Raw genomic sequence first — 26,220 nt, 5'->3', positions numbered from 1 at the left:
AGCAAAGAGAACATGATTGTATCTATTACCAAAATGAAACTTCATTCAAATGTCAGGACTCTTCCATTAAACGAACTTGGCAGTAGAAGAAGCAAATGGAATCGATAATCAAATTTCATTGTCTCAACAAGCAAATGCATTCGATATATTAAAAAACAGCTCTGCAGCAGATCATCTCTTGCATTCTATCCATATGTTTTCAGCACATCAGGTATACAGGCAACCAGGCTGCTCCTCCTCAAATTTTCATCGACTCAGACTTGGGAGTACTTGTATATATTCTTTTGTATATGGAAAAATGGTATAAAAACAATAATGAGTAAAACGGAACTCAAAGAAGGACACTCTCGGAGAAACACAGACGACCAACAAGACATCACTTAGAGAGCAGCTGCCAAGAATAAACGCATTGTTGATTGAACAAATCAAGAAAAGTTTAGTCTTGAGGTTTCTCCCACTTAAGCGGCTTCACTACCTCCCATGTGAAGTCAGGATCATCTCTTCCAAAGTGTCCATATGCAGCAGTCTTCAGGAACCTGCCATTGCCACCCCTCTTGAGATCCAAGTTAATGGATATCATACCGGGCCTGAAATCAAAGTTTTCCTTCACAATCTTCAGAATTTCCTTGTCTGAGATCTTTCCAGTCCCATATGTGTCAACAAACACAGACAATGGTTCAGGCACACCAATTGCATATGAGACCTGGACAATACACCTGCGAGCAAGACCATTTGCCACAATGCTCTTGGCAGCCTGCCTAACAATGTAGGCACCACTTCTGTCTACCTTAGTAGGGTCCTTGCCAGAGAAGGCACCACCACCATGAGCTCCCCAACCACCATAGGTGTCTATGATGATTTTGCGGCCAGTGAGACCGGCGTCACCATGAGGACCACCGATGACAAAACGCCCTGATGGGTTGAGATGGAAGATTGTCTTCTCGTCAAGGTACTTGTCGGGGATGACTGGCTTGATAACATGCTCTTTGAGGTCTGCAGCAATCTCATCATTAGTGACAGTTTCATCATGCTGTGTGGAAATGAGAACAGTGTGGACACGAATTGGAACCATGGCACCATTGTCATTCTGATACTCAACAGTGACTTGAGTTTTGCCATCAGGCCTCAACCATGGGCAAATTCCATTTTTGCGAACTTCAGTGAGGCGGGCTCCAAGCTTGGTTGCAAGGACATGGCTAAGTGGCATTAACTCAGGGGTCTCATCGGTGGCATATCCAAACATGTGACCCTGATCACCAGCACCAATCTCCTCAGGGCGCTTGGTAAGATGACCGTGAACACCCTGAGCAATATCAGGGCTCTGCTGCTCGATGTTAACTAAGACTTTGCACTTGTCAGCATCAAGACCCACATCATCGGAGACAAATCCAATGTTACGGCAAGTATCACGCACAATCTTCTCATAGTCTACCTTAGCTTTGGTAGTGATCTCCCCAAAAACCATGACCATATTGGTCTTGGTGCAAGTCTCGCACGCAACTTTGCTTTCAGGGTCCTGTTCGAGGCAGGCATCAAGCACTGCATCAGAAACCTGATCGCACAGCTTGTCAGGGTGACCCTCATTCACTGACTCGGACGTAAATAGGAAGGTGTCCATGTCTCTAAATCTGTTGAGCACACAATATTGAAACAAAAAGGCTCAAGACGAATCTAAAAATAAATAACTAAAAAGGAAGACAAAATATACAAATCATACATTCAAATTTTTAGGCCTAGATTCTGAATTGTAATTCACTAAAAACTAGCATAAAGTCATTTGTCAAATCCCAGAATTTCACATTAAATCAGGCAGAAAGATGATATTAGCCCCAAGAGTGAGATTGTATCACAACGAGTTAGAGTTCTCATTATGAAAACACCAGGATCCAAATGCTACTCCAAAAGAGACCAAACCGCAGAATAATTCCATACATCAAAACGCAAAAAGTTCATTAGTTTACAAAGAAAAGGGATAAAAAAGATTGAATTTTGAAAATAGCCAGCAAAAGAAATGAAGTTGAGATAAATCTGATAATGCTGACCTTAAAAAGTGCACGGCTCTCTTAAGCTTGTGATTACTCAACACAGGTACAGACAGGCTACGTTTGAGACTTGTATTTATAGACAAAACAAAACACTAATGGCATTCTTCTTCTTCTTCTAAGTGGGGTCCAGTTGTTTGGAAGTGTGAGATGGTGGCTGTTGGATGGCAGTGGATCAACGGGTGGGATTCATTGGAGTCGGTGGCCGAGAGCGACAGAGCTCCTCAACTCAACTCCGCGGGTCACCGGGAGAGCCGGTTGCATGAGCTTTTCACCAACTAAGCCCCTGCTTTGGACAGGTAAAATGGCTCAGCCTTTGCCAATTGCCACCCAAATTCCAATATGCATGCACTGCAACTGCAAGTGTGCAACAAACTGAGCAAGTTTAGTCTAGTCATACGAAAAAGTATTTTATTCTCTTTCTAGGGTTCTCCCTTCTTCTGATTGAGAGAAAAGAAATCATTCATACGTGGTGATAACTGGTACCTGTAATGGAACATGTTACTAGGTAGTACGAATCCATAAACAACAAAAGCAAAGCAAAAAACCAAAGCACTCTGTTGGGTTGGTTCAGAATTGAGAGTCAGTCTTCTGACACAAGTTGCCATTAGGGTCTACAGCCTGCAGTGCAGAGAACGATATCAGCTGCTACAGTTCTGGGCAGCGACCCAGGAACTGACACGAGGCAGTCTTACGCGGTAGGTGACCTGGTTGGTGCAAAGGTGTGGCGACTGACAAAGTGACAGTGACAAATTAACTGCTGTGGCATCATGCACTGCACATAAAATCAACAAGAGGAGGATCCCAATGACACCTAAACCCTTTGAATTTACATGAAAATGCCTGGTTGGATCCTTTTGATCAAGTGTAACCACTTAATTTCTACCAATTTGAATGCTTGAATTCGAGCATGATGTCATGAAGATGTCTACTTCTGCTCTATTCTTAAATCAGATCCCGGAACTTTGTCTTACTTTTGTTTGCCATGTTTTTGAACAAAATAACATCAGGGTCTCATTTTTTAATTAATCAATACGATTTATTTTCCCCATACGCATTCATCACTTTGTTCAAATAATCCAAATACTGTAAATAGGCGATTTAAGAGGCAGAAAAAGTCGGAAGGGAAAATTTTTGTAACATCTCCCCAACTTTCATCAGCTTTATACAAAAGTGTTGGATTTTGTGGGACAAAATGAGGGCATGCACACCTACCAAGCCATCACCACAATACCATTAACATCTTGAAGAAAAACTACCGGGGACGCAATGATCACAAACTAGCAAGCTTCTACTGACAGTATCATTTTCTTTGGGTCATTCCCATGAGTCTCCGCCCCCCACCATTTCGCCATACACCACAAACCGGCAATCCTTCAGGTGGTTCCCTATTTTCATCAGCTTTTTCTTCAATCTGATCAGGACCAGGATCAGAATCTCCGACATCTGGAACTTGTGCAGCTGAAGCATCACCAAGGCGGTTTCTAAGGAACTTGGAGGCCTTTTTCCGTGGCTTATGTCCCCCTCCTCCAGATGCCAGATTTTTATTCGAGCCACCAACAGCTGGCTGAGAACCATTGTTACTCCCCAGCAGCGTTTGAGAATAACGGGGGAAATGTGGGTTAGCCTCTTCATCAGCGAAAACCTTTGATTTGCCTTTGGCAGCATGATGTCCGTCCTTCCGCAAGACTTCTGCCTCTTCCACATAAGGCTTCTGATTTAATTGCAAAACTTTCTCCCCATTATAAACACCATCTGCCAAAGCATGTTTTAAACCACTAATGCCATCTTCTTCACACTTTTCTTTTCCTTTCTTTGACCTTTTTATATTTTTTGATTGACCACCATAATTGCTCGGACCATTTTTGTGGAAACGGCTGCTTGTCATGTTAAAATTGTATGCCTCCTCAAGTTCTCTTTGTTTCTGAACATTGGGGCATAGCCTAGCTATATCAAGAACAAGATGTGACAAACCAAACTGATGCACGCAGGCAAGATACTCCTCAGCGTTAATAACACCCTGGCGATATTCAGCAGTTATTCCTTTGAATGCAGAGTACTTGTCCTTATCAAATTCGAAAGAAGCACGGATCTTTTCCACTAAAGCCTTGTTAGCAGATTGAGCATCTTCCACTTTAGGTGAAGGCTGGCTACTTGTGGGTGCATTCTTAGGAACATGAGCAGAAGAAACTGGAGGAAAATTAGAAAGGGAGTTGTCAAAAAAAACCCCGTCTACAATATTTGGAGCGGAGGCAATGGCAGAGTGGCCGACCTTACTGGTGCCAACCGAACTCCTGGACAGGCTAGAAAAATTAGCTGTAAGTCCAAAAAAGGTCCCCTGCGCAGAGCTTACATGACTAGATGGCAAAGATTCCTTAATTCTAGAGTGCTTACTTTTGAAAGAACTAGATGAATTAGTTGATAAATGTGAGAAATTTATCGCAGGCCTGGACTGGTGAGAACCAGTAGCTGACATGTTAGGTTGAAGACTTGTCACAGGCCAAGCCTGAGCAGTATTACGAACAGTTAAAGTCCCATTGTTTCGGCGACGTAAGCAAGCAGCCATGCTGCTTCTAGCTGATCCTTCTGAACCATTTCTAAGTTTTTGTTGACTACTATTTGATGCTGCAGTAAGGGGAGGAAAGGATGAATATTCAAGAGGTCCATTCCTAGAGTTTCCTAATGCCTGGCAATATCTTGAAGATGGCTCAGAGTCCAATGTAGCTAATGCCCCAAAAGGGCCAACAATAGAGCCAATTCCAATAGTCTCTTGGTTATTGACAACCACTTCGCCACTTGTTGAAGTATAATGAAAACTTTCAGCATTCGCTGTCGCTAGACTAGCTTGCATTGCCAATGACAGTTGACTATCAGATGAATCAGACTGTGAACCATGTCTTCTTACACGATGATCTTGTTCATAACTCTGCCGGTACTGGAAACTGATTGGTATCTGGATATAATGGAAAAAGAAAGTAGTAGCAATCCACAATATCTTACTGATATAGAGTGGAAGATTAGAAGTGAGCAAAAAAATTTCAAAACAGAACATGGCAATAAACGCAGCAGACCAACATAATGTGTAAAATAAAAGTATTAAAGACCTAACGGATTGAAGCAACTCAATTAACATCAATGAGAATTCAAAGGATCCAAACCCACCTGCAGTGCAGCATTACGCTTCGACCGAGACATGCGCCGCCCACCATGTTCAACAGCATTGTGCCTCTACAGAAATTTTTTTTGTTCTTTTAAAAAAATGCATTGTAATTAAAACAAGAGCAAAATATACACAAATATAACAATTGTGCCACGCTGTCACCTTCAGTTCAGATTCAGTCGCAAACACAATAAATTTTTTGGCAAGACAAGCCTCATCCTCACATAAATGATGCTCTTGACGAAAATGGATCTGCAGCAGAATTTCTGACGCTATGGAGAATCATAAAATAAAAACTACAACAAGAAAGGTAAACAAAAAATGACTACTAACCTCCATGTCATCATAATTTCTATAATATTCATATCGTCCTGGATGCCGCCTGCATTGAGACATAAAAATTAGATGTATCAAAGAACTAGAAAACCTACATTGCAGTCTCTGAACTATTATTATATCCCACTAGTATGACTTACCTTTGGCATATGTGGCAAGTATAATGTTCAGTAGACATATGCAAATATAGTTCATTCTCCCCATAGAATGGATTTTGACAGAATTCACACATAGGATGTCCCATAAATCCTCCCCTTTCACTTTCACTGCCATCAACCTCTGAGTCACCTGTCTTTATATGCTGATCTAGTTGTGCTCTAGTATATAACTTTTGCTCACACATAAAGACCTGGCTCAAAAATTGAAGATAATGTCAAATACATCATTGTGCAACCATCACTGTTCATGCCTCTTGAAAGATACGAGAATCCTAGCAAACAGGGGATGTATATAATGAAATTTCCAACAAGGGGGTAAATGAGAAGCCGAAAAACAAAGATCAACAATCACAAAAAATGGAGAACTTTAGAGATCAAACTCAATTATTGCTCCTCCCACAGAATATTTCTAGCAGGTTATCAATTAGAATTCAAGAGGTAATGTTGAATCTGAAAGCCACCTGATGACAATCTTCTAGCATAGTTTCCAATTCCTGTAGTAAGAAACACATCCATTTTATTTCATCACTCAATATGTCACATAACTACATCTCACCTTCCTACCTTCCAAACACAGACTGCACATAAGCAGCCTATGCCGGTTGAGCAAGTGACTCTTAAGCTGCTCAATGTTCTTGAACTCTGCTCTCCTCTTAGACCCAGTATTCCGCTGTTCATCCTTCTTATCGCAAACAGTACAGGATAGCCTGCACATGGCTTTTATCATCTTGTAGTGATCCAGATCATCAATGTATGCTTGTGTCCCTTCATGATACCAGTAAGGCCCAACTTGGCCCTCAATCGGATCAGCTGCAAAAGCTGAGAAGTCATTTATCACCTTTGTAAAATCTCCCATAGCCTGGAAAATCATTAAAAATAAACTTAAACAAATATTATTTCCATAATTCAGCATGCAGCATAAATATAGTTCAATGTTAGAACAAAGCAGAAGACTGAGAAAAGAAGCCAATTATGGGCAGCAGCACCAGAAAATTGACAATTGTTTCCAAGAAAGATGAGGTGTTGCCTCCAAACAGATCTTTTAGATGGTCGAACTAACCAGTAAACCAAAAATAATCACTATTATCAGATACGAGTTTTAAGAACCGAAAAGAATGACTAACTTTGGTTATAAAGATGATTTTCAATTCAGACTTGCAAAGGCAGCATCGGCAATCATTGCAGATGAAGCGTAGACGAATGATACAAGTGGAGCAGACTTCCCGATGGCCACATGGCCCATATGCAACCCATTCAAGTGTGTCAGCACAGACAGCACAGCTATCATCCATTTTCTCTCTGAATCTGACCAAACAAAAGAAATGTGAAAACCTGCCAACAAAACAAATTTGTGCTCAGAGTATGACCAATTTATGCTACATTGTATAACAGAAAATTCGGTGTTAAAGGGTGGATCCATTTCTAATTCAATCACTCGCAATGTCCCCCTTTAGTGGAGCCATAAGTTACTAATCACCTTTATCATGACGAAATCAAGTTATCATGTTGTGATCACCATCAGAGCATCATTAAGGTAGCAAAGACCAATCTTTTTCTCTTCCTAGCGCACAATCACTTCCAAGCAAAAAAGGCAAGTCCCATATGCAAGTGTTCAATTTCAAATCTATTTGGCTCTAAATTTAGCTTGAAACTTCACACTATTGTACGGATTTGAAACATGACTTTAGCACTGACAACACAACATAAAGCTAAAAACCCTAACTTGTATGAAACAGCAACGCATACTTCAACAAACAGTAACAGTATCAGACCACTTTCAGTAAGACTTTAATCTTCAAACTTTAAGCTGAAACTATATTTTGATTCAACATATTTAAAAATTTAGACTGTAATTCACATAAGGTGGCAATGCAAGTAAAATTCCATCCAAATTGAGCTCAAAATATAACAAAAGAAAAAAGAATCAGTGAAAAGCTCATAAATCTATTAATGTAAGCAAAATTGCAATAATAAGAACTGTCTGATCAGTCCCTCCACAGTCTACTCACAGAATCATCAAAAAATAAAAATTTAAAAAAAAAACAAAAGAATACACATCCAAATTCATAATCTTTGCAATAATCAATGACGTCTTAATTGAACAGAAAAAAGGAAGATAGATTAGATATAAGAAGAACAGATCCCCAAAGGATCAGAATTCTAAAGAGAGGGAAAACGAAAAATGCAATTAAAAAATTCATGGCGAAGTGAGGAGACAGCGTTTTCTTACCTTTCTGTATCTGTTTCTGAAAATTTTTCTCGCACGAATGACAAAAAAGCGTTGAGTTTTTATTTTCTCACTAACCAAACAGAAAAGGAGACAAAGGGTCTGTCCAAGTAAATGGGAACTATACGCCGGGTTTTGGTCAAAATTAAAACCATTGATCTAATCAAGGTCAGAGCAACCCTGTTTAATATTTTAATTTTTATATTAAAAAATATTAAATATTCATTAATTTAATGTTCAAAAAGTCTTTAAATTATTTTTACAAATTTAGATAAATTTTTATTTTTTTATTATATTCAATTAAATCTTTTTTTTATTTTAAGTTAAATAAAATTTTATAATTAATAATTAACTAATTATTAATCATCAAAATACTCGTTATCATTTTATGTTTATGAAATACAACTGTAATATTGACATAAAAAATAAACAAAATAATATGATCATATCAACATACTATATCATCTTTTATTATAACATGTTAAAATGTTACAATAATATCATATTAATATTATATAATATAAAATAATAAGTAATATTTTGACTAAATCAATCATTAATTATAAAAATTTATTTGATTCAAAATAAAAATATAAAAACTTATTTAACTCAAAATAAAAATATAATAATTATTAAATTTAAAATAAAAATATAAAAAAATTAAATATTATGTCTTATTCATTTTATAAAAATTTAAATTTTATCTTAATTTTTGTCAAAAAAAAAAATACCCACAAGGACAAAAGCCTGATCAAGCAAGGAAGGAATAGTAACAGAGTCCTAGAAACATGGATCTCCCTTGGGCCTTGACCTTGACCTTGTTCTGTCTGAACAACCTTTTTATAAACCAAACCAAAGTACACAAATTGCCCAGACAGTAGAAGTAGGCCATCATGTCCGTTGGTGGGCTCCAATCCAAACCATCTGCTCAAAATCCAAAGGTTGCCAACGCCAGATGTAGGCAATTCATTCCCCCCGATTCTCTCTCCAGCAGGGCAGCCACGGCTCAATTGTCTTCTTCTTAATTAGTTCAGACATGGCTCATCTTTAACAATATTCTAGCTGGCAAAGGCAAACCGAAAGGGTTATGATCGGTTGGGTGGTTCAATCTTCGATCCCTGTTTGTGATTTCTGTGGGAAAATGGCACGTCCCAAGTGAGACAGAAATGGGGTTTCACCCATAAAACTCTAGTTTTAGATTCCTCAAGTGATAAAACTAGACTTGTTGCTTTCCTGCAGCGTCCTGCAGACTTTTGGGCTGCTGAAAGCCTGAAAGTTTCAATGAGCATTAACTGCTTGTTGGACCTTGTATTACAGTATTCAGAAACCTCTACTTACACTAACAGGTAACAGGCTGATTGTTGGAAACAAAAAAAAAATGTCTGTAGGAACCTCGTTTCAATTGTTTCATCTTTGCAATTGAATGATCCCTTCCTTCCTATTAAAACCTTCAGAGATCGGAGGCGGGGGTGGAAAGTTTGAGCAAACCTTGCATCAGAAATTATATTAAGCAAATAGATTGCCTTATTTACATTGCAATAATAGATTCAAAACCTGAACCTGGAACCTTAATGTTCTGGTAAAGCCTATAGTCAAGCTTGAAGGATGGCCATTGGCAGTTACCGAAACATGGAAGGTGCTACTAGTAGACACACACATTGTCCTACAGACACCAATCCTACACACGCACACTGGAAACACCAAAACATAACAACAGCTTGAATGTAAACCTCCAAAACTCCATAACTGAAACTGACTCAAAGTCAAAGCCCTAAAAAACTTGAAACAACAGCACCGAGCAGCTATCATGGTGGCGTGCCAGTGCCAGTGCCTGTGCCTGTGGTGCCACCAGGGATAGTAGGCTGGACACGAACACATCCGGTCCCAGGGAAGGCACAAAACACTGATGGCCCAAGACCAAAGCCAACACCTCCACCAGGGGTCGGAACGAACCCACCACTTGTACCAAAGCCTCCAAGGAAGTTCTGAGGGTGGTCAACTTCTTCCTCCTTGAGCCTTCTTCCTTCAGCATTTGAGGCGAGGACCACCAGGACAAGGACAGAGATCAACAGCATCTTTGCAACTCTCTCCATTATGAAACCGTTCTCAACACCTTAGCAGCCGCAGCTCTCTCACTCGCCGCTTGTAATTGGTTAGAATGGGAGAAAAGTGGCCATCCCTGGCCATCTTTATATAGTACCAAAGTTTCAGTTTAAATACTAATGCGTGCCTACCATTTCTTACTCCGCATAAAGAGGTAGTTTTTCATGGGAAATTACGTTGTGGTCACTAAATGATACAGTTAATTAAGGCATTTAAGTCAATGCTGCCATTTTTCACCCAAGGTTCAATTGGACCTGAAACGACTTAAACAAGCCCACATGAACCAACAGTAAATCTTATCAACTAGCATCTTTTTCTTGCTGGAAGATTGTTCTAGCTACTGCTAATTCTAAAAGATTTAAAAGCGTACAATACCCACTGTGTATCAAAGATGCCAGTAGTCTGATGCTGCTAAGTGGTTCAATTCGACAATAAAAGGGCAGTGAGGCAGTCCAAGTTAGAAATGTTTGCTACCATCTGACAGAATTGGAGCAGGCTAATGCTTTGGGCATAGCTGTCTTTTTAACCCATCAAGTCCCATTGTTCTGATCAAGATCACCAATTCACCACCCTGGATGGCATTTAAGGTGGATTTATGGTGTTGTTGTTGAATTTATTATGTCCTTACCTAACAAGACATTACTAGGCCTGCTAAGCCTTAAAATCTTTGAACACTGTCATATGTTTCTTTCCTGTAAAGGCATTTCCTGTTTATTGCGTCCTCTCTTGCTTTGTAATGCTTTTTCCTCTAACAGACTTGAGCATGAGCTAGTTCTTGGAAGTGTATATTCATTATTTTCTGCATATACATATATATATATAACTCAAAGAGGTTACGAAAGTTTCAGAAATGCATTTTACTCGTGAGAAGGTTGATCTGTAGTCCATCAATAGAGTGGTTGATGTCAGTTACTGTATAATTTCTGTGGTAATATAACCCAACTTCACTTTTGAATATTTAGCTCAAGTATTGAACGTCTACTAGTTAAATTTCTGGTACAGGGCCTGATCTTCCAGCCTGTACAAATAGCCACACCTAACTTAGTTTTTAACTTTATACTGCGTTGCAAAGCTGCTGCTATTTTTGTTTTCTCAGCCAGTAAAGTGGTTTCATTAATTAGCTGCTTAAAGCAGTAAGAGTACAGTAATCTCTCTCGGATACAACCAGGGTACAACTAGAGTGCGTGTAGGCAATACCAGTAAAACAAAGACAAATAACTGGTACTAAGCAAACCACAATTCTAGGCTAAGCATTACAATATCAGAAACGTGTGAAGTAAAGACATACATAAAGAAGTATAAATTGCTAAGAAATACCACCATGCTGTAAACATGGGCTCACAATCAATTCCATGTTTGACAAGCATGGCTGCAAAAGCTCGCTTTTTGTCTACAAACGAGTTCCCCTCACACAGAGTATGCTGGAATACCACTCTTCCAAGGGCCACCCTAAGCATGTTTATCTCATTAAAAATATGTCAGATATTCCAGGGTCTATGGTTCACCTTCTCCACCCAAGTAAGTGCTACAATAGAATCAATGGCCACAACAAACTGATGATTACCTGCATAGGGCGAAGTAAGGTGCATTCAACAGAGCCCGTTTGATGGCTATTATCTCTGCATATTTAGAGCCCTGTATGCCTAGAGGAGCAAAAATTATACCTGTCACATATTCCTCTGAGTTTCGAAGAACACCCTACCCTAGCAGCCCGTGGGTCCTGGTTTACTTTTGGCTGAGCCATCAACATTGAATTTGATCTCATCATTTTTTGGAGGGTGCCAGGTGATGTTAGCATGCCTATGGAGAGGAGCACGTTTAATATTCACGTTCCAAGGCTCCAACCACCAACCATATTCATCCAGTAAGTCCATTCCATCGCAGGCCCGAGCCCAAAGTTGCTGTTATTAGCATGAAATTTTCTCTTCTGCTTCTCTCTTTTCTTTTTTGTTTTTTCTCCCTATTTGCATGCCGGATTGGTACTGGTAGGCCTACTCATTTGCCAAACTTTTGCATACCTTTGGAGACTTAAAGCAGCCTTTATGTGGTAGGAGAAAACCATTCCTCGAAACAGGCTCGAATGATTGTGATCAACCTATCAGTTTCTAATTACTTTTGACTTTATACAATCAATCAGAGTATCAAAATGTTGAACTTGACAAACTATTAGTTTATTCCATTTCTTCTATGCATGACAGAATTTCCACATCAAAGACTTACAAATTTACACTTTGAAAGAATAAAGATGACTTTCAAACAGTTTTACACTTAACAGAATGAAACACGTAATCCTGAAAATATTCAAAAAAGACAAAAGACTGTACTAATTAAGACAACTCCAGAATCACTCCACCTTAATAAGCCACACAGACAATTTTTAGTTCACAACCCTGCAATTCTTCCTGATCTCACCCTTTGACCCTGTGAGCACATCAATATAGCCCATCTTCACCATTGCTGCAGTAAACTTCTTGGCCCACGCTTTTCCATGCCTCGCATTCTCCCTTACTATTTTTGCCGTTGCACGACTGCTTAGAAGAGTTTGATCAGATGTTAACAAGCCATGGTGATTTTTCAAAACTTCATAGTACTTGTTGTCTAGCCTGTGTGGTGAAAGAACATCGAGTGGCACGGTAGGGTCACGGCTGGATCCAGGTGCGGGGCACCTCTTCCTCAGTTGCCTAGCGAATTCAGGATCCAATGAAGGGTCTTGTAGGTGAGTTGCGTTGAAAGAGAATAAACGATTAGAGAAAGACGAACAGTGTGACACGCCAATGGAATGTGCCCCAGAAAGTGTGACCATTTCATCAAGGTTAAGGCCCTTTCGAGCAAAGTTATCTTCAAGTTGCTTGGCGTTGAAGAAAGGTGGGGGGAGGTTCCCGAACCCCTCATCTCGCAGTGAAACTCTTCCATCCCGACGTCCTGAAGGCACTGCATATTTAATACCACCAACTTTATAGGCACTGTCACGAGCAGCAAATGCAAGGATATCTGCACATGAGACTGTCCGGGGACATTGTGCTTCAATTTCAGCCTTAGCTTGATCAATCACTTCGAAGCCTCTCAAGCTTGGATTGTTAGCAGGATGCTCCTTCTCTGATGGTCTGCCTGGCGTTGAATCCAAAAGGACAGAAGCATCACAGCCCTGGAAACAGATATAATATTAAAAAATTATGATTGATCACGCCATAAATACAAAGAGTAATACTTTTTTAATCTAATAAACATTTAATTTTCTAAAATATATTTGGTCTTATGAGCCGAAGGTCGCGAGTTCGAGCCTCGCCCCGGACCATATTTTATATATACCCTCATCTAAGTTGAAAATGGAAAGGATCAAAAATGAGCATAAATATATGTATATACCCTCACAAAACAATCATGGAAATGCATCCTGATGAGGGCAGCAGCCATGCCAGGGTTCCTGGACACAGCCTTATCCACAGCTTTTCTCACGGCAGCCTCTGCAGAAGGGCAGCTTGATTGATAGAACCCAACCTTAAGCGTTGCTGATGAAAATGAAATCGTCAAGAACATAGCAAGAAAGAAAGTGGTGAAGCAGAAGCAGGAGGAGTTTAAGGTCTGCATTTTTTCACCAGACAAAGTAAATGGAGATGGAGAGAAAAGTTTGATGATGGTTGTGCCTTTATAGATGGGGATAAACCTGAAGATGGCGTGTTGGGTTTGCTTTGCAAAATCTAAAAACGTGCGTGCATGGCTGCACGCAGGCTGTAGCAAGACCTTGAATATGCCTGCTTTGGAGTTAGGCCCCCCGTAACCATCAGTCTCAACTTTATCTGTTCTATCTTGGGTTTAGGTACGTTAAATTCAAAAGTGCCAACTGGGATTAAAAACAACATGATAATTGTGCTCAACCTTGCAACCTGATCACTTCAAATTCCTACTTTCTGCTGTTTGGTTTCAAATATTAGCCGCATCTGTTTGGTATTGGACAGAGACATTATATGGTGCAACACAAACAAAATGATCGAGGATGGAACAAATAAGTAGCAGAGCAAGTAAAGCAACTTTGGTCAAGAGTTCATGTTTATCTAATAAAATTTGTAAAATATACTGAAATTTTAATTTTTGACCATAATTACATATGAATTTATTAATTTTTAAAATAAACACTCTATCTCAAATAATATCTTTCATTAAACACATAAATCATGCGATTAATCAAACGTTAATATTTTCATTAATTTGATGACGTGATAATTTTTTAAAAATAATTTTATCTTTTATTAGCTTTAAAAATTATCATTGTATAAATTATAATTTTTTATTTTTAAATTTTTAAATTTTTTTTCTCTCTTATTAAAAAAAATATCTTTTATTGTTCATCGACCAATCACTCTACGGCTGACATCAATAGACGCTCTCTAAGGAAGCACTAGGGAGCCAAGTGCTCCCCAGGCCAAAGGAGCATTACTGAGTGCTCCCCAAGGGAGTTTGTGCCGGATCTAGCATTTTACTACCAGATCCAGTCACGGGATGGTCGGTTGAGTGCTATCAACCGGCTTGAGATTAAAGTATTAACATTGTCACGTTTGAAGTAAAAAAATTGTTTTGAAAATTAATGCACTCTTATATAATTATAATCAAAAGTTGAAGATAACAATATATTTTGCTTTAAAATTTACTAACAAAATCAATATTTTAAATTAAAAAAATAAAGGAAATAATAATATACTTTCTCCACACAGAGCCAGGAGTCAAAGAAACAAGCGGAGGCGCACCCAAAATGGAAAGAGTGTTACAGAGGAGAGGAGAGGATGGAGGAGCAGGGCAAGCACAACACAGTGGACCCACCCATCTGCAATCATAAGCCCATTAAGCCGAAGCACCGGAACGTGAAATATATTGTCAGGAAGCTACAACTACAACACATCCTTTGTAAAGGACAATGTGATGAGATGAATCCAATGTCCTTTCAAATTTCAATGGTGAAATTTCTAAAAATAAATAAAGATAATGGAATTGCATTTCTCATTTTGATCCAATAATTCTTCCAACAGATGAGAAGAAGCATAACCATTATAAACACTTCTCTCTCAAAAAGACCAGAGTACCAACAAACACATAAAAGGATTGCTGAAAGACCAAAAGTTTCATGCTTATTGCACACTACTTTCAAAATTTTTCAATAATGGAAAAGTCTACAACAGCACCGTCCAGCTTATGCCTCCTTCAAGGAAGATTACCAAATTGTATCGGCACAAAAATGAATACCGTGTCTATGCTTCTGACATAATGCAATCTATTGCCTCCTTGCATATGCCAGTCATTGTGGCCTCAGGCCCATAAACCTGTAACAGGAAAGAGTAACCTTGTCAAGTGGTAACACTGTTCGTTTCGTCGAACCACAGCATGAATAAAATCAGTATTGCTTCACTATATCAAATATTATGGAACCATTTTTGCAAAAGCACACTGTCATCTCATACCTCAAGAGGTACTCCCAGTTCCTCTCCAAGTGTACGCATCCTTGCCAAACCAGTCTGATAGTTTGGACCACCTCTTCGAACATAGACGTGCATTCTTGCTGCTTTTAACTTGGCTTCCTGAGTGAGAGGGTGGATAAAGGATCAGACTGCAACAATATAGGCGAAATGCAACCGTTTAACTAAAGTTTAATTGACTTCAGCTAAAATATACCTTCTCTCTCAATGCTCGAATAATTCCATTGAAAGTAGCAGCAACATCAGTGAAGTTAGCAATGCCACCTCCAATGAGAAGGGCTCTCTTACGACCATCAGGGTTTGCAGTGGCACACTGCGACATGCTAAATGAATAAATTGCTCCAGAACAGCTCTAATTTGATGGAAATTGCTTATTTTGTATAAGAAAGCTTAAACCAGTCATAGTTTCTTACATCAACAACAACTCTTGCATATTGCAAGACCTCCTCCTCATTTGGAGCTCCACTATACTCTGCATAGTTGCCGAGTTCCGATGCATAACCTAAATCTCCAACCTGGTTAAATAAACAGAAATAAGTCCAAAGAATAGCATCAAATGATACTAAACGTGCTTATTATCAGTATTAAATCATTTTACAGACAAACATGAGACAAAGATAAGGTCAATGGAAAGAAAAATGTAAAACACAAAGTGATCAGATCACTTACAGTATCAGCATATATGACACTAGCACCACCTCCGGCAACCATTGTCCAGATACGCCCTTTTGGATTCAAGACAGTGAATTTCAGAGATGCGCTCGTCTGCAACGTTAAGTAAAGATTGTGATTAAAAAAAAAGTCCTTCAACCATGTGGAGACAAATTCTACACTGAAACATGAGGTATAACAAGCATGGAGATACCTTTTCATCCAAGGAATGAATAAATCCTTCTGTGGGGCTCATGACTCTTCCAAAAGGCAGAGGGAACTCTATGTCACCCCACCTGCATGCATCAAGTTGTTTTTGATGTAAAAACACTCCTTGGGAGTTATATTTATGCAGAGGAGATATACAGCTATTGAACTTGCCCTGAAAAGAAACTTACTTCTTGAAGTTCTTAAATGCAGCAGTGTCATCCAGCTCTCCCCTCATATCCAGTGGGTACGGTTCCCCGTTCACCAGTGTAAATGGATTCATCTCCAGAAAGCTGAAGTCAAGATCTGCAGCCAACAGAAAAGATCAGCATAGATACTAACACAAGGTAGGTTTAGAACAATACAATGATGTAAAGAATTAAAAATAATTGACAAAAGCAAAGAATACTGTAAAAATAGAAACCTCTGTCTCATATAAAAGAGATGATGAATTCAAAGATCATAGTGACAGTTATTTAACATGTTTATGATTTAACAATCTGGCATTTAAGATATTTCTTCGAATCAGGTGAATGAAACAAGGAGCCTTGAATCTGAAACCATGAATGGTAAGTACCCTGAAAGACAGAGAAGACACCCATGATGAAGTCACCAATCTTCCCGCGAACCTACATGATGCATAAACAGAATGAGCACCAGCTAGAAAAATACAACGCAATGCAGCAAAAAAGATTAAAACCAGTAATAGATATATGTTGCAAGTTACAATCACCAAAAATAGATCTGAAAGATAGAAGAATAAACTCTAAACAGATGGCACTAAACTTTAGAAGGAAATAAACAACTTGGAAAATACTAATGAAACTCACTTCCAAAGGGAGTGTAGCTATCAATGGCGCACATGTCTCCTGGGTCATAGGTTTCTCAGTTGGAAGGAAAATGGTCTTAACCTGCAGAAACCACAGATGAAATACATGTCAGCTTTTTAAGTGATCATATATTCAAGAAATGATGAACGAATGGAATCAGAAGAAACAACAAAAACAATGGACAACAAACCTTATCCCAATTCTCTTCAATTTCAATACCTCCACATTCTGAAAAGCTAATGATTGAACCAAGCCTCTCAGAGACTATTGAAAGGTAATACTCCTGTTCGTGGGGGACGAAAGGTTCAACAATGAATGTGGTTATAGGAGCTTTACACCCACCCATTTCAACCTAACAAAAGAAAAAAAAAAAAAAAAAAACTAAGGATTCAAGTCATGAATGAGTAAAATGGTGAGAAACACTTGAAGGTAAGATTGGTATGTGAACCTCAACGCCAAGGCGTGCTTTGACGAATTCAGCAACTTGAGCAAGATCCAAATTTAATGCAACCAAGCCACTCTTTCCACGCTTCCCAAACAACATATCGGGCTTCACAACCAATCTGGTGGATGAAAGCCAGGGTTCTTTGTTGGTCAACTCAGTGAAATCAGTAGATTCTGTCACCTAAAAGCAAACAGCAGAGTGTTCAGAATCCGATTCAGTTCCTCGAATTTCCAAACGATTCCTTCCGACATGCAAATAATTGAAATAGTTAAAGCGACGCGTATTAAAATAATCCTAGCGATGTTCGAACAATGATTTCGATATATACATATACATATCAGCTGCTGAGCAAGAATAGGTAAAAGGATGATGAAAACGGAGTAGGAAGAGAAGGACATAGAAACTTCCGCACAGAAGAAGGATCGAAGGAAGACGGAATCAGAGGAAGAAAAAAAAGAACCTGAGCAGAGCAGATCTGGAGATGGATGTTGGCGAGGCGTTTGAGGTGCTCTTTCAGAAGCCTCTTGGAGTCGTACTCCCTGATCTTCTTGCGGGCCATTTTTGATCCTCGAAGATCTGCAACAAGGAACAAAACGAAGCAGGAACAAGCTCAGTGTGGCGAGAATTAGCAGTGTAATTATAAGAAAAGGAGAGGAATCGGTTTGCTTGGAGTAGAAGAGTAGGCTCACCAAACACCAAACAGACAGAGCTACTGACTGACAGAAAAGAAAGAGAGGAAGAGGCGGAGACAAGGGCGGGTTGGTTCGTTGGGAGATGAAATGATCCGAGATGTTATCCGTTTGGATCTCCGAGCCCGCGCCTCCTAACTCTCTCCATCTATCTGCCCACTTAATTCCATATTTGTCGCCATCACCTAACAACGTAAAATCCACATTAATTCCTACACTATTATTTATTATTATTTACACGAATGTTTACATAAATTTTAAGACAAAAATATTTAGTGTCTAATAAACAAATTGAGCTTAATCCAGACTTTATTATTTTAATCTTTTTACAAATTTGAGAGAAAAAAAAGATGATACACCAAATACAGAAACTTATTACGGAGTTGAAATTGCCAATAAATAGTATTAATCTGAGATTGTAATTTGATAACAGCAAGGAAGGGTAGTTTAGGGAAGGAAAGGTAGGTGAGGTGACTGAAGGAAGAGCATTGTTGGCATGTGCGATGCATGACAAAAGGATAAATTGACAAATATATATTTATTAAAATAAATGTCTGTCTGTCTTTTGCTCTTCATTCTTCAATCTTCTTCTATGTGTAAGTTCATCTTCATTTGTCAGTATGAACCTCTCTTTAGTGGATTGAGTCTACTTGATGTCTCAAAATTTTAAATTTAATGTTCCAATTTCGGTTTGATTTAATTCAATCCTTTATGTTAAATTTATTATATTTTAAAATTAAAACTATATTATTAATAATATCTCCAGCTCAAATCAAGTAGACTACGAACCTAACAAATCATGTCAATTTCTATTCTCATCATTTAATTCATAAATAACTTGATTTATTTACATTAAAAATAGATAAAATACTCTAACTTTCTTAAGTTTTTACTATAATTTCACACGAATCTATTAATATTGAAAATAAATCGTCCGTCTCAAAATAATTTCTTTCGATAGATACATGAGTCTAACAATTAATTAATTACTAATATTTTTATTAGTTTGATAACATGATAATATTTTTAAGACAAATTTACTTTTCATTAATTTTAAAAATTATCACTATATAAATTGTAATTTTTTATTTTTAAATTTTTTTATCTTTTAATCAAAAAAATTCTATCTACTAACCAATAATCCTAAAACCCGATCTGGTCAAAGAGCATTAGATCGACTAGAGGATCAACAATCCACAATGCAGCATCATCAAATCTAGCATTCCACGACCAGACTCGGCCATAGGGTGGTTGGTAGAAGTAAGTGATCATCGCTGGTCGACCTGAGAAAGAAAAATAGTTGAAAAAAAAATATTTTAGATATTTTAATGTCATTTACATTTTTAAAACAAAATGTTCATATTGAAAACTATTAGACTCATGTGAAATTATGATCAAAATTCATAAAAATCAAAATATTTTACCCTAAAAAAAACTTTTAATGAAATCATTCTCGATTTAACTATCCAATATAAAGTTTTTCTTGACAAATTTAACTTGAAATCACATTTTAGATTTCATTAAGCAATATAGTAGTACATTGTACATATATACATTGTATGTTATGAGTGCAGTAGTCATTGTACCATGTGCATGTACTCTTTCGTACCTTATGAATATACTTGTCGAGCATGCCTAAGTACATAAATCTTATGCATGTAGACGACGTTGTATCTCGCGGATTATGTTGCGATAATGAGCCAAGTACATAATATAGTCCTAAACTCGACTCTGTAATAATAAAAAAAGTATACTTTGATTATCGAATAAGACTATTTTTTTAATATATATTACTTATTATTAGAAGAATAAACTTCACTGATATCTTTTGTCCTTTTAATTAGATATTTATATCATACTCCCGGGATATTTTTTCTTCCTCAATTAACTCTTTAGAAATAATTTTTGTTCTCGGAAAATGTCAAACCGATAATTTGTTTAATAAAATTATATATTTTCTTAATTTTTTAATAAATGAAACTTAACCTTATATTATTATGGAATAAAGATAATACAAGTACTACTCAGTACTTGTAAACAATCTTCCCTTAAACTTGGGGACAAAAGCCAATCCTGAAGCATACATATTAGCACAGTAAGCCTCCTTCCCGCCACATTTGAGGGGGTCGGAATCTTATTTCCCGCCCATTTCCTGTAATCACAAACAGCAGTTCAGCAACTGTACGACGAAACGACAACGTCTAGCTTATCCGAACCGCTAACGGCGCCGTTTGGATGAGAACGGTTTCCCTCTCATTAATCCCGCCTAGACTATGGTTTATATTAAAAACAAATGAAATTCCGGTTTTCCCCAACAAGCGCCAAACGCCATTTGTCAAAATTACCCCCTAGGAAAGGCCGTAATGACTTAAGTTGCAGCCACTTTTATGGGGGGATTTTGTGACATCAATTGTCCTTCCCGTCAAACTAAGGGGCATATCGGATCCACGTCAGCAAGGACAATTGCGTAACTTCGTCGCAGAAAGATGGTGGCATCTACCGTAAAATTTTGGAACTCTCAGGCCCCATTTTGTAGTCGATGGACGTATAAAAAGGCAAGCAGTCTCTAGACTTCTCTTAATCGAAAACAAACGTCGCTCCCTCTCTTTCTCCTTTCTCCCCTTCCATTTTTCCACTCATTTTTATTCCCAGATTTTGCTTGTATTTAATCTTCGATTTGCGAAATCGAAAAGAAAATTTCCCCAAAATTTCCTCGTTGTTCTTCGCCGCTCAATCTTAGCTTCTATTAGCTTTCGTAAAACCTTTTGTTTATTTTTTAAAAGGCAACAGGTTTGCGACTCTGTTTATTTCTGCTGCTCTCTTCGAAACCCTAACCCTAGTTTCGCATTCCCCTAGTTAGTGCGAGGCCGCCGCAGAGGCGAGAATCCTAATTCGCCTCCGAAGCTTGGGGGTTCTCCGTCTGAAAAATTGAAGGAGATTGTCTGCAGAGTTGGAAATGTGAGTTTTCTCATTCTATTCCTTCAATCTTTAGCGGGTTTTTTAAGTATTTGGCATCATTTGAAACCCTAATTTGGCTTTGAATATGAGTTTCATATGATGACTAGTTCAAGTGCTCGACAGGTTCCGAATGATATTTTGGAGATGTAAACCTAGGTTTTACGTGTTTTCTAGTATTAGTTTGTGGAACTCAAGCCTAATCCAACTTAAAATTGGTGGTTTTTAATCTGAGTTTGTTGAATGCTTATTTATGAAGAGTGAAAAATGTTGGTGTATTGCACTTGTTTCTTTGATTAAGTAGTTTCTGAAGTGTTTGAAGGTTCCTATAATGCTAGCCGAGCCCTAAATTTAAGTTTTAGGCAATTTGTCTTGAACTGTTAGGTAGACATTTCCCTCCTTTTTACAGTTACATCTTATTCCTTTATCATCTTTAGTTATTGGTTAATACTAACCCTACTTAATTGTGCAGAATAGCTGCTAAATGGCTGATCATCGGAATGCAAATGGCCAGCCTCCAAATGGAACAGCTACTGGATTAGGAAGTGTTTACTCTATCAATCTGGAAAATTTCAGCAAACGTTTGAAGGCGTTGTATTCACATTGGAATGAACAGAAATCTGAGCTCTGGGGTTCTTCTGATGTCCTTGCAGTAGCAACACCACCACCTTCAGAAGATCTGCGTTACCTGAAATCATCAGCTCTAAACATTTGGTTGTTGGGTTATGAGTTTCCAGAGACTATAATGGTTTTCACAAAGAAGCAGGTTCATTTCTTGTGTAGCCAGAAGAAGGCTTCTCTGCTTGAAGTTGTGAAGAAATCTGCTAAGGAGGCTGTAGAGGTAGATGTTGTAATGCATGTTAAGGCAAAGAGTGATGATGGAACTGCATTGATGGATGCTATATTTCGGTCCATCAGAGCACAATACAAGGGAGATGAAAATGATGCTCCTGTTTTGGGTTACATTGCACGAGAGGCTCCTGAAGGGAAGCTTTTGGAGACATGGGCTGAAAAACTAAAAAGTGCTACATTTCAGCTTACGGATGTAACCAATGGGTTGTCTGACCTGTTTGCTGTGAAGGATAAAGAAGAGCTTATGAATGTAAAGAAAGCTGCTTACTTAAGTTACAATGTGATGAACAATGTTGTGGTTCCAAAGCTTGAGAATGTGATTGATGAGGAAAAGAAAATCACCCATGCTACCTTGATGGATGAAACAGAGAAAGCCATAGTGAATCCACAGCTGGCCAAAGTAAAGCTCAAGCCAGAGAATGTTGATATTTGTTACCCTCCCATATTTCAAAGTGGGGGTGAGTTTGATCTCAGACCTAGTGCTGCAAGTAATGAAGAGAATCTGTACTATGATTCGGCCAGTGTTATCTTATGTGCAGTTGGAGCTCGCTACAACAGTTATTGCTCAAATATTGCCAGGACTTTCTTGATTGATGCCAGTCCACTTCAGAGCAAGGCCTATGAGGTTCTTCTTAAGGCCCATGAAGCTGCAATTGGAATGTTGAAATCTGGGAGCAAAATTAGTGCTGTATATCAAGCAGCACTTTCAGTTGTTGAGAAGGATTCTCCTGAGTTGATTCTGAATCTTACCAAATCTGCCGGGACAGGAATTGGTCTTGAGTTTCGTGAGTCAGGGCTTAATCTCAATGCGAAGAATGATCGTGTAGTGAAAGCAGGAATGGTTTTTAATGTGTCACTTGGTTTTCAGAACTTGCAGTGTGAGAGTAATAAGTCAAAGAACAGGAATTTTTCTCTGTTGCTTGCTGATACAGTTATTGTTGGTGAACAAAATGCAGAAGTGGTGACTGGAAAAAGTTCCAAGGCTGTCAAGGATGTGGCTTACTCATTCAATGAGGATGAGGAAGAAGAAGAAAATTCAGTGAAGGCTGAAACTAATGGCTCTGACCCCTTCATGTCTAAGACAGTACTTAGGTCAGATAATCATGAGATCTCTAAGGAGGAGTTAAGGAGGCAGCACCAAGCAGAACTTGCTCGTCAGAAGAATGAAGAAACAGCTAGGCGGCTTGCTGGTGGAAGTGGGACTGGAGATAATCGATCAGTTGCAAAGACTTCAGCTGATTTGATTGCTTATAAGAATGTCAATGACTTGCCCACTCCGAGAGATTTTATGATTCAAATTGACCAAAAGAATGAGGCTGTACTCTTGCCAATATATGGTAGTATGGTCCCTTTCCATGTGGCTACTATAAGGACAGTTTCCAGCCAGCAGGATACCAATCGAAATTGCTTTATCCGGATTATATTTAATGTTCCAGGGACCCCTTTTAGTCCCCATGATTCAAACTCTTTAAAGAATCAAGGGGCAATATATCTAAAGGAAGTCTCATTTCGCTCCAAGGATCCAAGGCACATAAGTGAAGTGGTACAGCAGATTAAAACACTTCGTCGGCATGTTGTGGCCAGGGAGTCTGAGAAAGCGGAGAGGGCAACCTTGGTTACTCAGGAGAAACTCCAACTTGCAGGGAACAGGTTCAAGCCAATAAGGTTGTCTGACCTTTGGATTCGTCCTCCTTTTGGTGGTCGTGGGAGAAAGATTCCCGGAACACTTGAAGTTCATGTTAATGGTTTTCGATATTCTACTACTAGAGCTGACGAGCGTGTGGACATTATGTACGGAAACATAAAGCATGCATTCTTCCAGCCTGCAGAGAAAGAGATGATCACTCTCCTTCACTTTCACCTGCACAATCACATAATGGTGGGAAACAAAAAAACTAAGGATGTGCAATTTTATGTTGAGGTTATGGATGTAGTCCAGACATTGGGAGGGGGAAAGAGGTCTGCCTATGATCCAGATGAGATTGAAGAAGAGCAAAGGGAGAGGGATAGGAAGAATAAGATCAACATGGACTTTCAGAGTTTTGTGAATCGGGTGAATGATCTGTGGGGGCAGCCTCAGTTTAATGGCCTAGATCTTGAGTTTGATCAGCCTCTTAGGGAACTTGGCTTCCATGGGGTCCCTTACAAAGCCTCAGCTTTTATTGTGCCGACTTCAAGCTGTCTGGTCGAGCTGGTAGAGACTCCTTTCCTTGTGGTTACCTTAAGTGAGATTGAGATTGTGAACCTTGAGAGAGTTGGCCTTGGGCAGAAAAACTTTGACATGACCATTGTGTTTAAGGACTTCAAGCGAGATGTACTCAGGATTGACTCCATTCCTTCAACCTCACTTGATGGTATCAAGGAGTGGCTTGACACTACAGACCTGAAGTATTATGAGAGCAGGCTGAATCTGAATTGGCGGCAGATTTTGAAGACAATTACTGATGATCCGCAGAGTTTCATAGAAAATGGGGGTTGGGAATTTTTGAACTTGGAAGCTAGTGATTCAGATTCTGAGAACTCAGAGGATTCAGATCAGGGTTATGAGCCATCTGATATAGAGCCTGAATCTGAGTCAGAGGATGATGACTCTGGTAGTGAGTCACTGGTTGAATCTGAGGATGAAGAGGAGGAAGATTCTGAGGAAGACTCAGAAGAAGAGAAGGGAAAGACATGGGAGGAGTTGGAGAGGGAGGCAAGCAATGCAGACAGGGAGAAAGGGCATGAATCGGACAGTGAGGAGGATAGGAGGAGAAGGAAAATGAAGACTTTTGGGAAATCTCGAGCTCCACCTAGTAGTGCTATTTCCAAACGTTCCAAGCTACGATAGATGTGATAGTATTTCTTTTTTTTTACATGGTCAGTTTTTTTTTAATGTTAAACATGATTTTAGTAGCAGCTGGTGCTTTAGAAGAATGTAGTTTTCTAACATAGCTCTGAACTGTATTAGGATCTTGTTCCTTTGTCTTAAGCAGTTAGGCACTAAGTTGGATTGTCTGGAGGCAAGATTTTGGTTGTAAATTGGTGGCATCAGTTCAATGGAAGTAAAAGTTTTATTATTTCGTCTGTTTATGTTCCTCTATTGGATTTTTGCTCTGTTTTTCAGGTTTATGGGACTGGATTTATGAATCAGTGTGTCATATTACCTATTCTAAGAAGTCATTCACATCTTGGGATGCTTTGTTTGGGCTTTAGAGTGTGTGTGGTTGCCACCCAACAGTTATTTGAATGTAAAAAAAAAGAGGTTTTTCTTTTTCTTTTTCTTTTTTAACTTCATCTATGCATATACCATGTTTTGGATGAGATGACAAATGGTTTAGACAGTTCTACTTCTTTTCAGATTGTTGCTAGTCTTCAGCAGCTAGAGCATATTACGGTGCAACTTTACTGGTTTCACTTCTTCAGCCAGCGCCAGAAACATTTGATCTCTTTGATGACATTATTTTGATGGCCAGGGAGGATAGTGTGTCATTGTCTGCATGATAATATTCTAGAATTTTTTGAGGATTGTGGGTTTAGGTGTCCTGAAAGGAAAGGGGTCGCGGACTTCATCCAGGAGGTAAGTGCCTGCTGTTTCTAGCCATTGCCTTCACATGCTCTAATTTCATCAGGTTTAAGAACATTAATTTGATTGTTGATCTTGCTGGCTACATCTAAAAAGGATCAAGCAAGTAGTGGCACTACACTGAATTACCGTATAGTTATTTTTCAGTGGATACGTTTACTAGGAAATTCAAAGAATCCAGTCCTAGAAAGAAGCTTGATGAGGACCTATCGGTGCCATATTATAAATCACCATAGCCACAAGAATGCCCTGTCCTTTAGCCAATATTTCCATTCTGAGTGGGAATTGCTTAGAGCTTGCATGTCTAAAGAAATTCTTGTGTTTTTGTTTTCAAAACAAGTCAGGCTGCATCCTTTCATAGTTATCCGCCATTCCTCATTTTCTCCTTGAATGAAGTGGATGTCACTTGGTGCTTTATTTAGATTCAGCATAGTTTTCAACATTAGCTTTACCTTGGCCTTGAGTTTCATCAAGTGTAAGTGCATCCTCCTTTGTCTTGTACTTGTTATCGCCTTGAGAATGACTGGATGTATAA

The 26,220-nt window shown here is 38.7% G+C and overlaps 5 protein-coding genes across 8 annotated transcripts; 1 reads left to right on the top strand and 4 right to left on the bottom strand.

Annotated features, from left to right (window-relative positions):
- On the bottom strand, positions 41-2,129 carry LOC18600625 (S-adenosylmethionine synthase 1). The gene is made up of 2 exons (XM_018121316.1): positions 2,043-2,129; positions 41-1,628 (listed from the first exon to the last, which is right to left on the bottom strand). Exon 2 carries the CDS (start codon positions 1,616-1,618, stop codon positions 437-439), a length of 1,182 nt encoding a protein of 393 aa, XP_017976805.1. The 5' UTR covers positions 1,619-1,628; positions 2,043-2,129; the 3' UTR covers positions 41-436.
- Positions 3,057-8,068, bottom strand: LOC18600624. Of its 4 annotated transcripts, none has more exons than XM_018121311.1 (8): positions 7,925-8,068; positions 6,821-7,027; positions 6,253-6,555; positions 5,679-5,887; positions 5,536-5,584; positions 5,365-5,454; positions 5,205-5,270; positions 3,057-4,995 (listed from the first exon to the last, which is right to left on the bottom strand). In XM_018121311.1, exons 2-8 carry the CDS (start codon positions 6,986-6,988, stop codon positions 3,346-3,348), a joined length of 2,535 nt encoding a protein of 844 aa, XP_017976800.1. In that variant the 5' UTR covers positions 6,989-7,027; positions 7,925-8,068; the 3' UTR covers positions 3,057-3,345. The 4 variants fall into 4 exon arrangements, with proteins under 4 accessions (XP_017976800.1, XP_017976801.1, XP_017976802.1 ...); XM_018121312.1 differs by having other exon boundaries at positions 6,821-7,001; positions 7,927-8,068; XM_018121313.1 differs by lacking the exons at positions 6,821-7,027; positions 7,925-8,068 and adding an exon at positions 6,158-6,190 and having other exon boundaries at positions 6,261-6,473.
- LOC18600622 (peroxidase 5) lies at positions 12,182-13,661 on the bottom strand. Its single transcript, XM_007031174.2, has 2 exons — positions 13,393-13,661; positions 12,182-13,171 (listed from the first exon to the last, which is right to left on the bottom strand). Exons 1-2 carry the CDS (start codon positions 13,612-13,614, stop codon positions 12,404-12,406), a joined length of 990 nt encoding a protein of 329 aa, XP_007031236.2. The 5' UTR covers positions 13,615-13,661; the 3' UTR covers positions 12,182-12,403.
- Positions 14,992-18,482, bottom strand: LOC18600621 (ATP-citrate synthase alpha chain protein 2). The gene is made up of 13 exons (XM_007031173.2): positions 18,314-18,482; positions 18,085-18,200; positions 17,628-17,804; positions 17,370-17,531; positions 17,180-17,260; positions 16,927-16,978; positions 16,541-16,655; positions 16,357-16,438; positions 16,161-16,256; positions 15,905-16,006; positions 15,688-15,804; positions 15,477-15,593; positions 14,992-15,338 (listed from the first exon to the last, which is right to left on the bottom strand). Exons 2-13 carry the CDS (start codon positions 18,181-18,183, stop codon positions 15,267-15,269), a joined length of 1,272 nt encoding a protein of 423 aa, XP_007031235.1. The 5' UTR covers positions 18,184-18,200; positions 18,314-18,482; the 3' UTR covers positions 14,992-15,266.
- Positions 20,893-25,191, top strand: LOC18600620 (FACT complex subunit SPT16). The gene is made up of 2 exons (XM_007031171.2): positions 20,893-21,271; positions 21,741-25,191. Exon 2 carries the CDS (start codon positions 21,753-21,755, stop codon positions 24,948-24,950), a length of 3,198 nt encoding a protein of 1,065 aa, XP_007031233.2. The 5' UTR covers positions 20,893-21,271; positions 21,741-21,752; the 3' UTR covers positions 24,951-25,191.

The sequence above is a fragment of the Theobroma cacao genome, chromosome 5 (genome assembly GCF_000208745.1).
Source record: "Theobroma cacao cultivar B97-61/B2 chromosome 5, Criollo_cocoa_genome_V2, whole genome shotgun sequence".
In the NCBI taxonomy this organism is placed as follows: Eukaryota; Viridiplantae; Streptophyta; class Magnoliopsida; order Malvales; family Malvaceae; genus Theobroma; species Theobroma cacao.
The sequence above is the reverse complement of the archived record's forward strand: the minus strand, read 5'-3'. Positions and strand labels throughout refer to the sequence as shown.

Coding starts and splice junctions, on each gene's coding strand:
- LOC18600625 (XM_018121316.1), bottom strand. CDS start 1,618: ATGGACACCTTCCTATTTACGTCCGAGTCAGTGAATGAGGGTCACCCT.
- LOC18600624 (XM_018121311.1), bottom strand. CDS start 6,988: ATGGATGATAGCTGTGCTGTCTGTGCTGACACACTTGAATGGGTTGCA. Junction 5,888..6,252: donor TGTGTTTGGAAGGTAGGAAG/GTGAGATGTAGT, acceptor TTTTTGAGCCAG/GTCTTTATGTGTGAGCAAAA. Junction 5,585..5,678: donor ACTTGCCACATATGCCAAAG/GTAAGTCATACT, acceptor GTCTCAATGCAG/GCGGCATCCAGGACGATATG.
- LOC18600622 (XM_007031174.2), bottom strand. CDS start 13,614: ATGCAGACCTTAAACTCCTCCTGCTTCTGCTTCACCACTTTCTTTCTT. Junction 13,172..13,392: donor TCCATGATTGTTTTGTGAGG/GTATATACATAT, acceptor ATCTGTTTCCAG/GGCTGTGATGCTTCTGTCCT.
- LOC18600621 (XM_007031173.2), bottom strand. CDS start 18,183: ATGGCCCGCAAGAAGATCAGGGAGTACGACTCCAAGAGGCTTCTGAAA. Junction 15,805..15,904: donor ATGCAAGAGTTGTTGTTGAT/GTAAGAAACTAT, acceptor AGCATGTCGCAG/TGTGCCACTGCAAACCCTGA. Junction 15,339..15,476: donor AACTGGGAGTACCTCTTGAG/GTATGAGATGAC, acceptor TTCCTGTTACAG/GTTTATGGGCCTGAGGCCAC.
- LOC18600620 (XM_007031171.2), top strand. CDS start 21,753: ATGGCTGATCATCGGAATGCAAATGGCCAGCCTCCAAATGGAACAGCT.